The 16,708-nt window shown below is 35.4% G+C and overlaps 1 protein-coding gene across 1 annotated transcript in view; it reads right to left on the bottom strand.

Moving 5' to 3' along the window:
* The window catches only part of TBC1D32 (TBC1 domain family member 32), a 94,888-nt gene that overhangs the window by 62,164 nt on the left and 16,016 nt on the right, over positions 1-16,708 (bottom strand). The window contains exons 13-22 of the mRNA XM_068399071.1: positions 16,412-16,549; positions 14,914-15,006; positions 14,521-14,663; positions 10,275-10,402; positions 8,931-9,132; positions 6,981-7,063; positions 5,128-5,266; positions 4,325-4,412; positions 2,680-2,798; positions 1,939-2,055 (exon numbers count right to left, since the gene is read on the bottom strand). Of these exons, the coding sequence (XP_068255172.1) occupies positions 1,939-2,055; positions 2,680-2,798; positions 4,325-4,412; positions 5,128-5,266; positions 6,981-7,063; positions 8,931-9,132; positions 10,275-10,402; positions 14,521-14,663; positions 14,914-15,006; positions 16,412-16,549 (1,250 nt within the window). The remainder of the gene's footprint in view (positions 1-1,938; positions 2,056-2,679; positions 2,799-4,324; positions 4,413-5,127; positions 5,267-6,980; positions 7,064-8,930; positions 9,133-10,274; positions 10,403-14,520; positions 14,664-14,913; positions 15,007-16,411; positions 16,550-16,708) is intronic.

Here is a 16,708-nt window from a genome sequence, read left to right as displayed (position 1 = left end):
ACTGTAAAAAAAAAAAAAAAAAAAAGAATTTCACCTGATAAACATGTCTTTCAAAGCTACAGATCTGGAGGGTACCTTGCAAGCTAGTTTCCCTTGCATATGTGTATTGCAGAACCTCTCAAAGGAAGAGCGGAGGCAGGCAGAAGGACCCTGATTCATCTGCTCCATTTTCTAAAATATTTTTATATGTCTAACAGAATAAAAAAAACCTGGCATGTATTAAGAAAAAATTTCTTAAGGGCACAAAATAAAAACCTGATTCATCAACAGTTAAAAGTAGTAAAAGCTCAACTGATAATCTGTTCAGTCAATGATGCAACTAGTTAGCCAAAAATACAAAGGAGGAAAAAATATTTAAATCCTGTGTGTTTAAGAAATAAATGGCACACCAGGATGATTAAGTTCTGTGCATTATCAAACATAGTTCAGCATAAATATTATTCTGTGGCAATGTGACATGATTCAGAAATACAGAAAAGTGAGGCACACAAAGCAATTAGTTCTTCTAACTGAAATTGCTTTTACCTTGCTTTCTAACCATAGTTACATCTAGTCAGATCTTTTATCTTTAGCTTTCGGCAATCACTGGCCAAAAAAGTGGTTATAACAAATCTGTATGTCTGATTAACCCCAGAAGTTTTCTGGGTACTTAGACTTAGCCATTATATGTTAAATTAACGTTAGATGAACTGACTATTTCCCTTCTGTTAACTACATAATCTTGGATGTCTAGTTCAGGCTTACAAAATCCACTGTTGCACAGCAGTTAAGTGAGATGAACGCCACCCAAAACATCTGTAACTGTTTGGGGAAGTATGAACAATTGTATCACTATTGCTATTTCTGGAAACCTAGAGAATTCCATCAAATTGTTGAAGTGCCTCAAAAGCCAAAACAATATAGGCTTTCAAAACTCACAAAATCATCACTTAAGATCTACCCAAATCTGAAAGCTCTCAAATATGTATCACCTTCAACATGCATCTATCTCCCCTGATCCCAGTGCCTCAGAAAACTTGATGACTGAACAGAACTATCCATCGGCGGACACACCAACACTGAGTGGACTGGAAAAATGAAATTTATCATCCCATTTTCTCCTGAAATCACCAGAACAGCATTACAAAAAAAAGAACTACAAAAATCCCTTCCAAACATAACATACACTGTTATGATATACACTGCCTAAACAACTTAAACTACCACCAATCCAGAGCTTGTGCTAAACAAACACTTTAACATAACAGCAATTCAAAGTGCTAGCTCATTAGAAAAATATCTGATTTTAACTGCCAGTCAAGGTCACAGATTAAATTTGCCTGTGGTTTGTAGATGAGGAAAAAAACCCCTATTAGATAGCAGTTGGATGAACTAATATAAAGTAATACTAAATACAGAAATGGTAATACTGTTTTTCTTAGGACTGAACTATGCCTTAATCAGTAACTTTCCAATTAGTGATTTCTTTCTTTCTGTGTGAATTGTCTATGCTATTAAAAAAAACTGATGTTTTGTTTTGTTTTTTTAATTTTTGCTTAAATCCACGGATAGTGTGATAGAGCAATATTATACAAAATAGAAGTATAGAGATTTTCCAGCATTTTCCAGAATGTAACTGCACGCACATACAGAGGTGTTTATGTATGTCACTTTTTTTCCATGGAAAAACACAATTCTAACACAAGCCAGGAAAGATGATCTTTAAATTAGGCATCAAATTTTATATTATCTTTAGGATTTCAAAACGAAAAATTTAGGTTAACATTAAGTGATATGTGCAAATACTGCCCTCATGCTGTACATAATCCAAAATGCAGAAAATTTCAAAATCTTTCAGTAAGAAGAAAAAACTTATTCTATTATTACAGTAACATTTTCTCATGAAAAATGTCTTCATAGAAGTATTTATTTTTCTTTCAAAATAAAAACTGTACTTACAATAATATCTGTAGGTATTTCACGGAGTGAATACATTGGTTTATTTGGCATATCTTGTTTACTCACGAGCTCAAAAACTGCAGGGTAAGTGAGCAAGTTTATCAAAGATAGAAAAGACTAGAGAAAGAAAAAAAAGGGGGACAAAAGGGAATGTTCATCAGTTCAGTATAACCAAATAAACTTTACTAATTATTTGCCATTTATTTTAAGTTTGTTCTTATCCTTCTTTGTAGGCTGAACTTTACATAAACAGAGCTGTCTAAAATAAGACTGCAAACCCTAGCAGATGTCTATATAATCTAAAAGGGCAGTAGTGTCTGTGAAATATGTATTATCTATCAAATAGTACAAGCAATTTTGAAAATTATAATATTTTCATTATCACATAATTCTAAAATCTAGAGGCACAGCATACTCTAAAACACGCCACTTTCCCTGATATTACTACAGTAATCTGAGACATGAACTGATGGTGAGTATTTTAAGACTTCCACTTTTGTCACGATTGTTATTTATTATTTTATATTGACTTTTATGGATCCTTGGCACTGTGACCTGACATGCAGCACAAGAATTCTTTCAATAAGTCATCATTTGACTAGTGTATTACACTAATTTTGCTCCACCTGCCACAAAGCAGGTATAGCCACAATAAAAAATTACAGAAAGGTATGTATCATCTTATCTGAAATACAGCACTGTTTTTTCCATGCCGATACAGAAGATTAAGTAATTTCTCACCTTCTGACAGCTCTGGTCAATAGGGTCAACTGGAGTAGATTTGGCTTGGGTTATCCTCACATCATCTTTTCCACACTCCAAAAGAGCCCATAATTCAGTTACAAGTGCCTTTATAAAACCTAAAATAAATTTTTGTTCGAATCATGAGAACGGCAAGAATACCATAAAAACCAATTTTCATATTAAAAAACATTTTACACCATAATTCTAACTCAGATTCTCAAAATTCTCTACATTGTGGACTAAAATTTCACAAGCCAGACTGCCTGAAGGTTACTCTACCTGCTATTCTCAATCCTTCAGTCAAACTACCTTTCTACAGCGGTCTGCTTATATTCAATCTAAAGACTACAGCAACAGTTTGCAAAGATTATTATACTAGAGTAGGATGATATTTACGTATCTTCCATGTAAATGAGCTGCTGACCTTCTTTCGCAAGTTAACTGCTACAGATCAAGGCTTAGCTAGTATCGGCTCTGTGGTTTTAAAAATACAGATTTACTGTAACTCATTAATAAATGAAAACATACCACAAGGAAAAGTTAAGGACTGAAATATCTTTTTAAGAGAAGCACTACTAGCTGAATTTAAAATGTTAAATATTAAAATAGAAGAGGAATGATAGCCACCTAACTCTGAAATCTCCAAATATAAGTTATAGGCTTAATATAAACTTTACATACGTTACACAATCTCCTCTCAAGGTTGAAAATCAATGCTGATTATTTTTGGTCTACCATTTCTCTGTGACGCCAAGGGCCATAAGAAGCAACTTGGCTAAGAACCTTAAATAGGACAGATGGGTTACTCCTCAACTAGATCTGCTCCCTGCTTTCTGAAAGATCCCAGAGGCATAAATAATAAGCAGCTAACAATCAGTTTCCTTGACTGGCAGAATTTGCCTGCTTTTCTGACAGTCTTTCAGTCAAGTCATTTTAATTACACACCAGCCACCTCTGGACACTCAGAATATTTGCAAATTTTTACCTCATGGACTTCCTTAACAACTTAAGACAGTAGCTTTACTTTATTAAGAAGATTCTAGTTTTAACATAATGACTATCTAGGCCGCTGGGTGGCATGGCAGCAGTTGAGTTATCTGAGAATTAATCTGAAGGGACTTTGTGGTATGGGTTGACATATGACAAGAATCGTCAATTCAGATAATCTCAATTCCATCTCACTATTGTATACGAGCGCCAATGACATTCAGGTCTTTACAGTTTCTCACTCTTTGAGCAGTCAGTAGCCATGGAAAAGTACATACAAATTACAGAAATCAACAGTTATTAATTCTGATCTGTAGATCAATAAGAAGCATTTGCAAATTGTTAGCAACTTATTTTTTAACAAATATAAATGTCTTCATGTGCATACAGGAAATTTCTGGAAATGCAAACCAATGAATCAAATATCTTGCATAATTTAAGAAAAAAAAATCCCTGCATCAAGATAAGTGAATGACTTAAAAGCTGGAAAGAATAAACTTCCATCAGGAAGAAAACAATAGACATTTAAGCAGTCTTTGTTAATACTGTGTAATTGTTCCACTCAGTTGATCTTTTTTAACATCTTTCTCACCGTCTTTTTCTAATATGCAGGACTACAGCATGTAACTATTCATAACATCGTTCTTCAATTTACCTGAACTCTGTAGAGCTACTGCACCTGTGGGCGTTGTTGCCATTTGTGTAACAATCACTCTATTACCAAACTCTTCATATTCATTTGTCTGTTAGCAACAAATACAAAAGCACAGTGTTAGTTATTCAGAGGGCACAAAACTCTCAAATAATCTCTTAAATATTGATTATTCCTACCCTTGTTTACAGAATTTAAGCCACTGTATGGTTAGGTGTGAACAGTTCATAGATGTTATCCTCTACAAACTTGCCAGGGTCAAATTCCAAACCACACATTTTTATCAAGTATCTTACCAAAATTTAAATGCAAAATACTATGGTTGCGACATGCAACATTAGCAAAGAATAAAAATGTTAGTATTAGAATGGTTTTTGCACACATTCAGTAGGATGTATGTAATATTATGGTTTTTCTCCCAAAATGCATGTTATCTGATTTTTGGTTACATTTCAAGTATTGTCTAGCATATCCAGATTTCAACACAACCTACCAATGGGGTCTAGAAAAATTTGCACTTCGAAGAAAAAAAGGAAAAAATATTTTGCTTAGCTTTTCAAACTTTACAGTAAAAAAAAACAGAAAAACTAAATATATGTCTGACATTCTGAAGATGAGTAACATCCAACAAACTTAAATTAGTGTGGCACCAATATCAAAGATGGTAAGTTACATTTTAAATTCATTTTTGCAAAAATTAAGTTACAAAATGGTTTCTGGATTTATTTTCTTATTATTTTCTTTCTTCTTTATTGTATTATAATCATTAAAAGAAAGAAAAACTGTACAGACTATGTAGTGCTTACCTGGAGTTTTTTTGATAAACTGCTGAACATAAAGTTCACACAGTCATTCATGGCACCTGTACTATGAAGCAGAAGTAGTCCTTTGGGTGTGGCAGAAAAACTTAGCAAGGCATCTAACAAAGTCTCTTCCCATAACAAACTGCAAGAGTAGCAAAATAATAATTTTAAAAGATATGTAAAAAAGCATGGGGAAAAAAAGAAAATCTACAATTTCTAACTTTGAAAAACAACGACACTTCATTCACTGGTCTCTATGTTTACTCTACACATTTATTCTATGTTAGTTTAAAAAAAAGCATTTGGGAAAGTTATAATATGTATTAGACTGCATTTTGTACAAACATTCAAACTTATCCTGGCAAAACTAAGGTTAGGTAGGAACACAGAACAGAAAGATGATGTAATGGGGAACTCAAAAGACCTATGCCATTCTTAAATGTACTTATGACTTACTATCTGACTCTAGACAAGTCTTTTAAGGTATTAATGTGGCAGTTACAAATTGGCAAAGCAGACACAGAATTTCTCACCAATGTAAAAACACTATGAGGAACCAATAAAAACTCACATTAGAGGAGATAAAGGCTCCTGCTAGAAATTAGTACAGAATCATGAAAATAAGGGGCTATATATACACAACAGCTTCATGTACTAACAGCAGTAAATGGAAAATATTTTCTACAGACATGGCAGGAAGAAGAGCAACTTCAAGAATAAAGTAGTATGATACTCTCTGCCCTACAAAATATTCTATGTCCTAAAAAGAAAAGTGAAGCAATTACATCACCTTTGACTAGGTACCATTCCTGCAGGTATCACTAGACTCTTGTGATTCTGCTTCTCTAAAAGCATTTGCTTACTGGATTCTCATCTCTAGTTCTCTATTTCTCATTTTTGACTCCTATCACCAGCAAGCAGCATGCAGCTTTTCTCACGGCTGTCAACCATTACCGCAAACTTTAATCACTTCTCTTGCAGAATCCCTGCCATGTCATGTTCAGAAGCAAAAATTTCACCCAGAAATATATCAGCATGTCTTGTTCCATAGTTAAATGAAAAATCTAGATGCTAGGAGGAAATTTTAGCTTATGTCAATGGTAGGGATTAGTAACAGCCTCTTCAGTGAAGAGCTCTGCATGCCTAGATTTCTTTCTACCACTGGATTTGAATTGCTATAGCCAGTTCACATGCCACCACCATAGCCTAGAGCAATAACTGTTGAGGTATCTTTGCAAATTATAGATGAAAACCTATGGTAAAGCATAAACAACAATCTACTTAATTAAAACTAGGTTCTGCACTAACACCAACATCACCCTGAATTTTCAGGTTCAGAAATATTTGTATATTTCTCATCTTAATGCATACGAACATCTATAAAGGGACATTAAGTTTTAGTATAAAAGGAAGGATGCCTTTCACTTAGTATGTATCAGGCTTTCAGACAGAATGCTGCCAATCTTGCTACATAGTATTTTGAAGGTGTAGATACCATTCATCAGAACAGCATTTTAACTTACCACCACATCAAAGCCATAAGATAAACTCTGACAGCTATTTTGTTTTATGCCTTCTAATTCACATTTTCCTCAAACCAATTTCTGTAGTCAGAAAGAATCAACTGTAAGTCAATTTTACATAGATTAGACACAACTCTCTAAGGCAAGAAAGTCCCAAAAGGTCAAGAACAATTTTGTAACTCTACTGAGACCTATGCTAGTAAGACTTCACTCCCTCTACCTACCCCTATGCTTTTGGCAAAAAAACACAGGATTATAAGTTGTCTCAATTGAGGATAAAGTAGCAGTGGCTGTTCATACTTGTGAATGTGCATAAATTAAGCATCAACTTACATGTTCTTTGACTCTAGACTTACTGATGAAATCGAGTCCGCACCAGTTACAGGAGTGGGTACTCTTTCTGAAACCAAACTCATCTGTGAAATGAAAAAATAATGCAGTAAGTCTTTTGTGCACGTGCAAATGCTGTGGCGCTTTAGAACAAATAACTGGAAATGCCCATCAAAAGCATATAACAGTCTGCCTGTGACAAACATTAAATAGAGTAACAAGTACTCAATCTTGGTCCTGCTTTGAGTAGGAGGTTGGACTTAGCGGGCATGGTGGCATTGGGTCGATGGTTGGACTTGATGATCTTTTAGGTCTTTTCCAACCTTAACAATTCTATGATTCTATGGAACGTTAGTTCAAGTAAGACTGACTAGTTACACAATAGGAAAGCACAAAAAGACAGCAGATTGTTGAGTTATGTAAATTACAGCACGATTCAAGTGAACTAAACTCCTTAATTCAACAAAATCCTAAAGTTCTCAATGCATGGAAGAACCTAAGTTTCAAAACCAACACTCTTTGATGAGAAACAGAGTTTAGTGTGTTATAATTACGATTCTAAGTAATAATATATTTTATTTTCAACCAGAATGTATGCTTTCATGATAATATTCATATATAAAAGCAGTGAGAAATACCCACAAGATGGTGATTTAAGTCTCTCTTCTATTCATGTTCTTTCTGATATTTTCTGCTCCGTTTACATTGTGACTGTGTTTTTAAAATTTCTAATCTTAATAAAAGCATACAGCATTTGACAGGAAGAATAGCTGTTCCATTCTCTTTCCCTTGCATTCAATCTCTCTCCTGTTTCCTCACCTGTAAAAAGAATCTTTAGTTTTTTAGCCATTTTTTTCTTCCAACTTGGTCTGATCCTTCTCTAAAAAAATATCTCACAATCACTTGAGGAAAAAAAAAGAAAGGTGGTTCCATTTTTCAGTATAAAGTGAAATTACACAGATAAATTATGGTTTTCCAGTAAGAGTTCTAATACCTATAGTTTAAATATGCTTTCAGTTTAGCTGGAAGACAAAGTTGAAGCTTTGTATACTACCCTTACCTAAATGCTGCCGATGTTATTTTAATGATTCAAATGTTTGTTTGAATTTTACTCCACTATGAAATTTCGGAAAACTGCTCTTGCAGCATCTGCTGTCATTTTTCCACCTTAACTAAATTTTTATAGTAATAGATAAGAATTTTGACACTGCATATGGCTATCAGAACAATGAAAATAGAAAAGTTTAGTGAATAAAGCAGAAATCCATATACCTTGTTCAATAAATTGATAAACAGAAAGCAGAATACACAGAACTGTTGGACCCAAGCTCTTTCATGCAGAAAAAACACTAGACTAGCAATCAAATTGAAGTTGAAGTACAGACTCTACACTTCATAAGATATCCAAGTACACAGGTAAGACAAGAACTCCTGCCTGGCACTTCTCATTATGATCTCTTGTGAATATTTCAATGGCATTGAATTATTTAAGTCAAATATTTGGAATCTCCTTTTTTTCTCTGTATCTCCCACTGAAACTAACTAGTTTAACTTAAAAATTACCAAGACCACATCTCAGGGGTTTTTCCTTTCAAAATATCCCAAACCAAGAGTGAAGATCAGATCTGTGGTGGACACTGGCTATCATGATATCAGGTGACCTCTAGCATCAAGGATAATGTTTAGAAAGGAGTTGATCTATCAATGATAGGTCTATCAATGCATCTTGAGAGTTGCCGGTTTAATCTTAAGGCACAGAAGCATCAGACTAAGCTTCTGCTATGTTCACATACAGAAGGAAAATTTGAAAAGTAGAACTTCATTTTTAGAACAGTTCCAAGCATTATCTCACTACTTAAATATAAGCAACTTGAAGCAAAGAACAACTATTACATGAGCTGAACCTCTTATAGTAAGATTTTTCCAATCTTCCCAATCCAAAACAAGATTTACCTTTTTCCAAGCCTCTCCGATGGACTCATGCAAGCCATAAGGCATTAGCATCTGCAGGCCTTCACAAGTTCTGTACATCTGACGACATACAAAAATGAAAGCTCCTTTAACAACTGGCAAAATCTCGGATCCAGATAAAAGAGAAACGTCTTCATGAAGAAGTTTCTTTGTAAACTGAACAATTACATGAACAGCTGTAGGACTAGAAATAAAATAACACTTTTAAAATGTTGTTTTGTAGTCGTCAATAAGCTTTGAAACAAATCCTCTGACTCAATTTCTTTAAATTTTTCTAGGGGAAAACAAACTATGGAAAGAAACTATGACCCACTACAGAGGGGACAACTATATTATAACTTGTAACACCAGTCAGAAGAAAAGAAATGTATAGCAAGTGATTTTACTTTGGCTACAGGTCTACATAAAGCAAAAATGCATCCATTGTCTTCCATCCAGCCCACATAGCTATGAACTACACAGACTGTGTGTTTTATAGGAGTCCAGTTGGGAAGAGTAACAAGACAATCATTTTAGCTTCTGCTTAATCAGTGTTACGGATATCATTACAAGGTGGAAATTTGTCCTTGTTCTTCCTTTTTCCCATCTGAGATCTCCTTCTGAAGTCTTCTAGGCTTGCAATGCAAAGGACAACTCTTTCTCCAAAATACTCTTTTACTTCCAACCCCCTTAAAAACATTTGCTACTTCTGAGATTCCTCCACTTAGAAGATAGACATCCCACACATTTTCATGACCTGCAGCTCAGATATTTTTAATGGCTAGTCTCATTTTTACTGCTCTGTTTCGAGTTTTAGCATCAGATAACAGTACACTACCCATAGGATCACACAGATCCCAAGCTAGGTACAGTTTTATAAATGTCAGCGTCTGATACAAAATCTACTAGATGTATTGAAAAGTGAATGTTCAATTAAATCTATTCTTTCAATAAATTAGATTGATTTTGAATATTTATTCTAAAAACAAACAAACAAAAAACAGAGAAGAGAGGCCTTTGGCTTGAACAGCAGCACTATGAATATAATGGAACGACATTCAGAGAAAGGAAAGCTCCCACATGAATAAGAAAAAACAAGTAAACCACGGAAATATCCCTTAACAAAAGTATTTCTTTAAATTGTCATTTCACCTGTTTATATACATAAATGTCTCCCTAATACATTCTCTAAAACACTTGCTACTTTACTTGATAATCACATATTTTATTTCAAACAAACAAAACACATCATGATATAGATAGATGAAAAAAAGAGAAAACAAGTCTCATAAGACTAATGTAATTCATTAAAGTACTCACTAATGCTATTCACTAATGCACTCTTACCTATCTTCTTTGGCAGTTTTTTCTTTTTCTCCATAAAGAAGAAGAGAAAGACCATCTTGTACAGCAGCAATCCTTGCCAAAATATCAGCTACATCAATTAAAGTAGTTTCAAGACAATTTATATACACCTATTTGGAAGAAAGAAAAAAAAAAGTTTTTGATTCAATGCTTTTGTGAAAGCTGTTTATTCAAGTCTGGCTTATGTATGCAGAACCTGAAGGTCACCTTTCTGATGATTGCTTAATGGCTTAAACAAAATAAGTAAACAGCCTATGTTCAAATGCCACCACATAGAAATTCTTCATCACAAATGGCAATAATTGTCACTTTTAATTATTACGGCCGAAGTCCAATGACTGCACAGATAGAGAGAACAGACACTTCTAAACTCCTTTTTCTCTTTTCCCACCATGAATGTGGAAAGGCTCTTGATGTGCCATCTAAGGGTATAAGAGCAATACCTGAATCAAGGTGAGAAATACACTAACTCCCTCCTTGCTGCATATGCATTGTTAACCCTTCGGCTAGAAATGGAATTCTAGTTCCCAAGATGATCTTCTGTGTCCACCTCACTTCTAGGCTGCAGTAGGCCCAAACAGTTTTGGAATCATGAGGAAAGTCCTCCCTGCTGGAGCAAAGCCAAAGTCATCTGCCAATTCCTTATTCACTTCAGAGCACTATATAGGCCCAACTAGGCTGTAATCAAGTAGACTTGAACATTTAACATTAAATTCAGACTATTCGGTCTGGTACCATCACTAATGGATGTACTACCTAAATTAATGCTAAATTGGCCATTGCTCATTAATAAGTGAAGTCTATATTCCAGTAGCAGATAAGCAGAACATGGGTGCTCCATGAAGAACCCGTCAGGCAGCAGAAAGGGCAGGATGCTCTGCAAAGGACGAGAAGCCAGGAACTGAGCATGAGAAGGACACAGGCAGAGGCAGTGGCTTGCCATCAGATGGGCAGGCAGTCCCACCATACCCAAGTAAGGTGAGTAGACAAGGTCCAGTGATAGTAACTAGGTTCACCCAACAGTCCAGATCCCCTCCACAGTGATGAGCGAGGTCCAAGGTTAAGCCAGGAAGTTGAGTCAGTGAGTCAGGGTCAGCTCCAGACACAGTAACCAGGGTCAGACACAGACCAATGATCACCATGCAACTGGATCTATAGTGACAAAGCAGGTCAGAGGCAAAGCAAGCAAAGAAGTCATGTCTGTGGGTCACGGTTCAGATCAATAGGACTACGCTTCCATGCTGCTACAACATAGTACAGGCAGAGAACAAGGATAAGAATATCAGCTGAAAGAACACTACTGAGTCCACACTGAGGCTCATTAGCAGAGTCTTTGCTGGGGGGATCTCTGCTGATGCTTCCTAGCAGAGCTATCTCAAACAGCTCTCTTCAAGGCTGGACACCCACACTATTACCTATGCTGGCCCTGAGCCCAGGCTGCCAAGCCCACGGGAGGGGAAGTAATGGGGAGATATGCTGAGGGCCTCACAGTAGACAGCAGCTGTAATTCTGCAGGACCTACACAGTCTCCTAAAGGTGCTCATCAAAACTCTGTTCCTGCCCATATGCCTCAATAATTTGGTCATGACATAATCAGAGCGTACCTTCTCACCCAGGGCCTGAGAAACACTCCATATTCCTAGCACTTATACACAAATGTACTTACAAAGAAGGACAGTTTTCAAAGTGAGAAGTCCTCTTTGGTAGCTTTCCCCTACTCACACCCAGGACAACTGAGTGGAGTCAACAGTGAGATGAGCTAGGGAGGGGATTACTGTTCCCATTAACAGCACCACTCTCCTGAAGTTGAAGTCCACTGCTTAAAGCTTTTCCACTCTTCTGTTATTCATCAAGAACAGCTGGACTCACAAGAGAAATTATTCTTAAAATGTTATGCAATTCAGCTCCTGCTTCTTCTCTTACAGGCAGCTCTATATTTTATATAATGCACAGAGGAAAAATAGTCTTACTACTTTAAAATTTAAGGAATTTACTATTAATGCTGGTGGTCAAAGTAACCCAAGAGAAAAATACCATTTTGACTTTGTTTTTTTAGTTAAAATTTTCAGTGATACGGAGGGTTAAAAATCTCCCTGACCTTTTTAGGTTACTGGGTATCATTTTTCAGAATTCTAAGAAAGGAATGTACTGTGCTGTCACTGTTTCTTCAAGAGTGTTACTATTTTGCTTTCCCTGTGCAACACCAAAAAAAAAAACCAAAAACATGGTACTTTATTTATTTAAAATGTGAATGCAGTGTTTTGCACCAGCTATGCTTCAGCAGCAACTCAGAGGCTACAGAGCCCAAAAGGTCAATACTGCTGCCCACAAACTGACCCTTCTGGCAACTCCTGCTTATAGCCACCGAGTTTCTCCTCTCTTCTCTACTACAACTACACAATACTACTCTGCTTAAAAGGCAAGTAAAGCTTGCACTTATCTGAGTGAATTCGGAGCTCAAATGTAAAATAACAGCATTGTGTTTACTCATTAGGCCCACCGTAGAACCAAGGAGCCCCCTTGGCAGCTCTAGTGCCACCTACCCCCCAACCCCAGCTGAAGAAAGATGCGTGCATGGCCATAGCCTTCCTTTTGAGGTAGGCATGGTCCAGTGTTAGAGTCCAGCATTAGGATTCCTGGGTGTCTAAGAAGTGCCAGTGGTTTGGTTGGGAAGCAAAACCAGTTCAAATTCTTGTAAAAGAAGAGGCTCACTCTGACTTGGTCTACCTTTTCTAGCTATTGGTTTGCCAGATGCAATATAAAACAATTTGCACCCTCATTAGACAGCTGAGCATGGCAGAAACAAAAAAAAAATGAAAGGGAAGAACTGTTAAACGTTGAGATAATTTATTTTTTAACTACTTATGTATAATAAAGAAGAGAGACAGTTGTATATGTGTTAGAATATCATATGATCATAGAGATTGCCTGGGGGATTACACAGGCCTCCATCACAGCAAATCAATGAAGCAGTGCCTTAGTCCTGGTTTTAAATTTGACTATCAGTGTTCAAAGCATATGCAGGCTCAGTCATTTTTTGTATTTGAAAAAAATTGCACTAAATTTTTGCAATGTACAGTAAACTCAAGAAAACTTAAGTGTTAATCTTGCAAAAGCATCCATAGATAGCCTTATAATAAAATGTGTAAGTAATGCTACTGTACTCAGTACAGATACCCACGGAACAGCTGAATTATTGACGTGATCAAGTTTTTGCAGGTCTACGGTTTTAAGCTTTACAGAAATACATACTTTAAAATATTTACTTGGAAACTGATTGTTTACACTTTTGAAATAGCACTGGAATATTTTTGTATAGGTAAAAATATTTTCAGGAATTAATATGAAGAATCTTTTCTGAAAAATAAACAAACTGCACTGAAAAAATAATCAGAAGGATACTGACGAAATTCAACTTCAAGAATCTAGATGAGGTATTTAAATTAGGAACACAGACTGTCTTTGCAAGCGTAAGACTCAGGAAGTAAATTCAAAACTTCTCAGCCGTTAATTTTTCTCAAAATCTCTTTATGTAAGAGAGCTCAGGCTCCTCCATGGGCATGTCAGCCCCTCAGCCCCTCTGTCTTGAGACTTACAGGCAAGCTAGATCAATTAAATCATCTCAGTCAAAACAAAAACAACAGGAAAGGCTGATACTATAACTAGAATTTCAAGTACCTAGAAATAGATAAGGTTTCCCAAGATTTTTACAATTCTTATAGAAATGTTTTAAGAAAAAAAAAACAAAAAACAAAAAACAAAACCCAAACTCTTCCTTTTACCATTTCAGAAAAATAAATAACTTTCCATGAAGAATTACATATTATAATTATTGAGAACACTTAACTTCAAGTTGCCAGCTGAATTTAAAAAGGTGTAAAAGTAGGTTGCCTTTTAAATAGCAGGTAGAGCAAATAAGCACCGAATAAATATCCAGAAGACACACAAAAACATCGGAAGAAAGCAAAAAATAAAAAGATTAAACAATGTAATTTTCCCAAGGTCTCACTATAGCACAATCTGTGCTACTATTCACAAGATTTCAAGAAAACCAAATTTGTCAGAGCAATCATAATGACAGCCTATGCTATTTAAGGCATACTATAATAGCTAATGTAGAAAATACTACAGAAGTTACCATGTGACTAAATAAATCTTCTACATAGAAAATACAGAAAAATGGTAATATTCTATAGATCTAAAAATTATTTGGAAGATTACTACAAACCTCTGTGCCACTCAGTAAACTTTGAACAGGATGAAGTAGGGCATCTATCACTGCATCCGTATATAAACATTCAGCAGCACATCCTGTTTGATCACAAAAAACTTGCAGAATCTCCATAACAAGACTTGCTGGAGAATAATTTTCTGGTGAACACAAAAAGTATTTGTTTATATTTTCATTTATACAAATGTATCTTTATGGCTTATGTAGATGCTTGTGAATTATAATTTTGTTAAGCACTGATTTAACACAGTTAGAGGGAAGAAGGAAAGGTAAGGAAGGAAGGGAAGAGAAAAATGGGCACAAATAACAGATTCAAATTGAAAATTGCAAAAGAAGTTACTACATGTCACATTATAATTATACATATTAGCATATATTAAAAGCATTTACCTGCATGTGCTGCCAAAGCTGTCTTTGGGTAACTCGGAGAGTAATAAATAAGCTGAGTAAATAATACCAACAGATCGGTTACGGATACACTATCTATTAAAAAAAAAAAGAGGAAAGTATTCTGCAAATTACAGTGCAACTTTAATTTTACAAATAAAATGGATTTTGTAAATGTATGTAAACAATGCTTTGCTTTATTGAGGAAACCAACATATGTACAAACTGATAAAGCAAAAGACATGCATGTCCCTGGACTCTACCAAGGTATTTCATGATCAACTTATAAGGCTTGATCTTGCTCCCAGTTTAGTCAATTGCAATTTTACCATGCCTTCCATTGAAACAAACGGCAGCTAAATTTTGAGAATGCTGAATATACACAGCTGTACGAAAAAGCATCACCTTGCTATTAGATTAAGTGAAACAACTGGAAAATAGACAAACTGTCAGACAACTCTTCCTCAGGTCTGAAACCAAAACAACAAACATAGCTAAATGCAGGTTGGGAACTATTGCTCCAAGTTTAATGTAATTATGTTAATAAGTCATACAATTTGTGAGGAAACGGTTGCTATCTATGAAGCTGAGGAGGACACTATTAAGAAGACAGATGGTGAGATTGTTACTTTTGTAGGGGAGAGAAAAGAGCAACCATCACCAACAGATCACTGCTTTGAATGGTGTTATACAGATAATCCATAAATGACAAAAGCACTCGATTAGTAGATGTTTCTTCCTACCAACTGCTCTACATTGGATCTATTAAGTTCTAATACTCAAACCACCGGGACAAAATAATTTCAAAAGACAAGTCTCAAAATTAGTATCCAGTAATGTCTTGAATTCGACACTGAATTAATGAGATATTAATGAAATGGAACACTACAATTGTTCTCACATACTTGCATTTGCCAACTTTGCACAATGTATCACCATATGCAGATTTCTCTGGATGTCCAAGGGTTTTTCCATCTCATATTTTCTGTCCTTATTAACACCTCCGTTCCACAGCTACTGATCTTTTCCTCTACCATTGTTTCACTTTAATTATGGTTACATTAATTAATAGGTTAAGCTCAGAGCAATTGTTTTCAATTTGCAATTAGCTTGAAATACTGATTTTGTTTCACAGCTGCAAAACAGTTTTGGTCCCTGGATACATCTCTTCCAACCAATTGTATCAATTGGTTAGACAAAAAATATTAGTCATACCTAGAAAGACTGAATCACTTGCACACTGATTCGACTCTCCTTCAACATGAAATTAATATATTAAACATAAGGATAAAAGCATTCTATTCAACCACATCCATCAAAGATTAAAAAACTGTGTCAATGCTCAAAATTACCTACACAATCTCTTAAGAAAGGTTTCCAGGTACAGAATTACTGAACAGAGTATTGTCCTATAATGTCCCCAATATTGCAGTGAGAATATATATCACGTATGGATAAAGTGTTGCTCAACAGGTTCCGTTTTCCTCAGCCCTACCCCTACCTTTTTTATTTTTCAGCTGTACTGGAAAGAGATTTCGGCCTTGCTTATAGATCAACAATCTTCCTAAAAGGCACAGTGAATGAACAAAATAGACGTACTGCAATTGTGATCCAGTGTAAGAAAAGTTCTGCTTATCACCTGTAACAATAAAACCAAAAAATTAGAACTTGACTCTCTTAGTTTACTCTACAGTACCTAGCTACTACCTGCAATGTACGTGGACCATTTTGTACATAGAGACAGACAGCTTAAGTAACTAACCACTGCTATTAGTGTTCTCGCAAAAGATAGACATAC

This window comes from Nyctibius grandis, chromosome 1 (assembly GCF_013368605.1).
Source record: "Nyctibius grandis isolate bNycGra1 chromosome 1, bNycGra1.pri, whole genome shotgun sequence".
In the NCBI taxonomy this organism is placed as follows: Eukaryota; Metazoa; Chordata; class Aves; order Nyctibiiformes; family Nyctibiidae; genus Nyctibius; species Nyctibius grandis.
The sequence above is the reverse complement of the archived record's forward strand: the minus strand, read 5'-3'. Positions and strand labels throughout refer to the sequence as shown.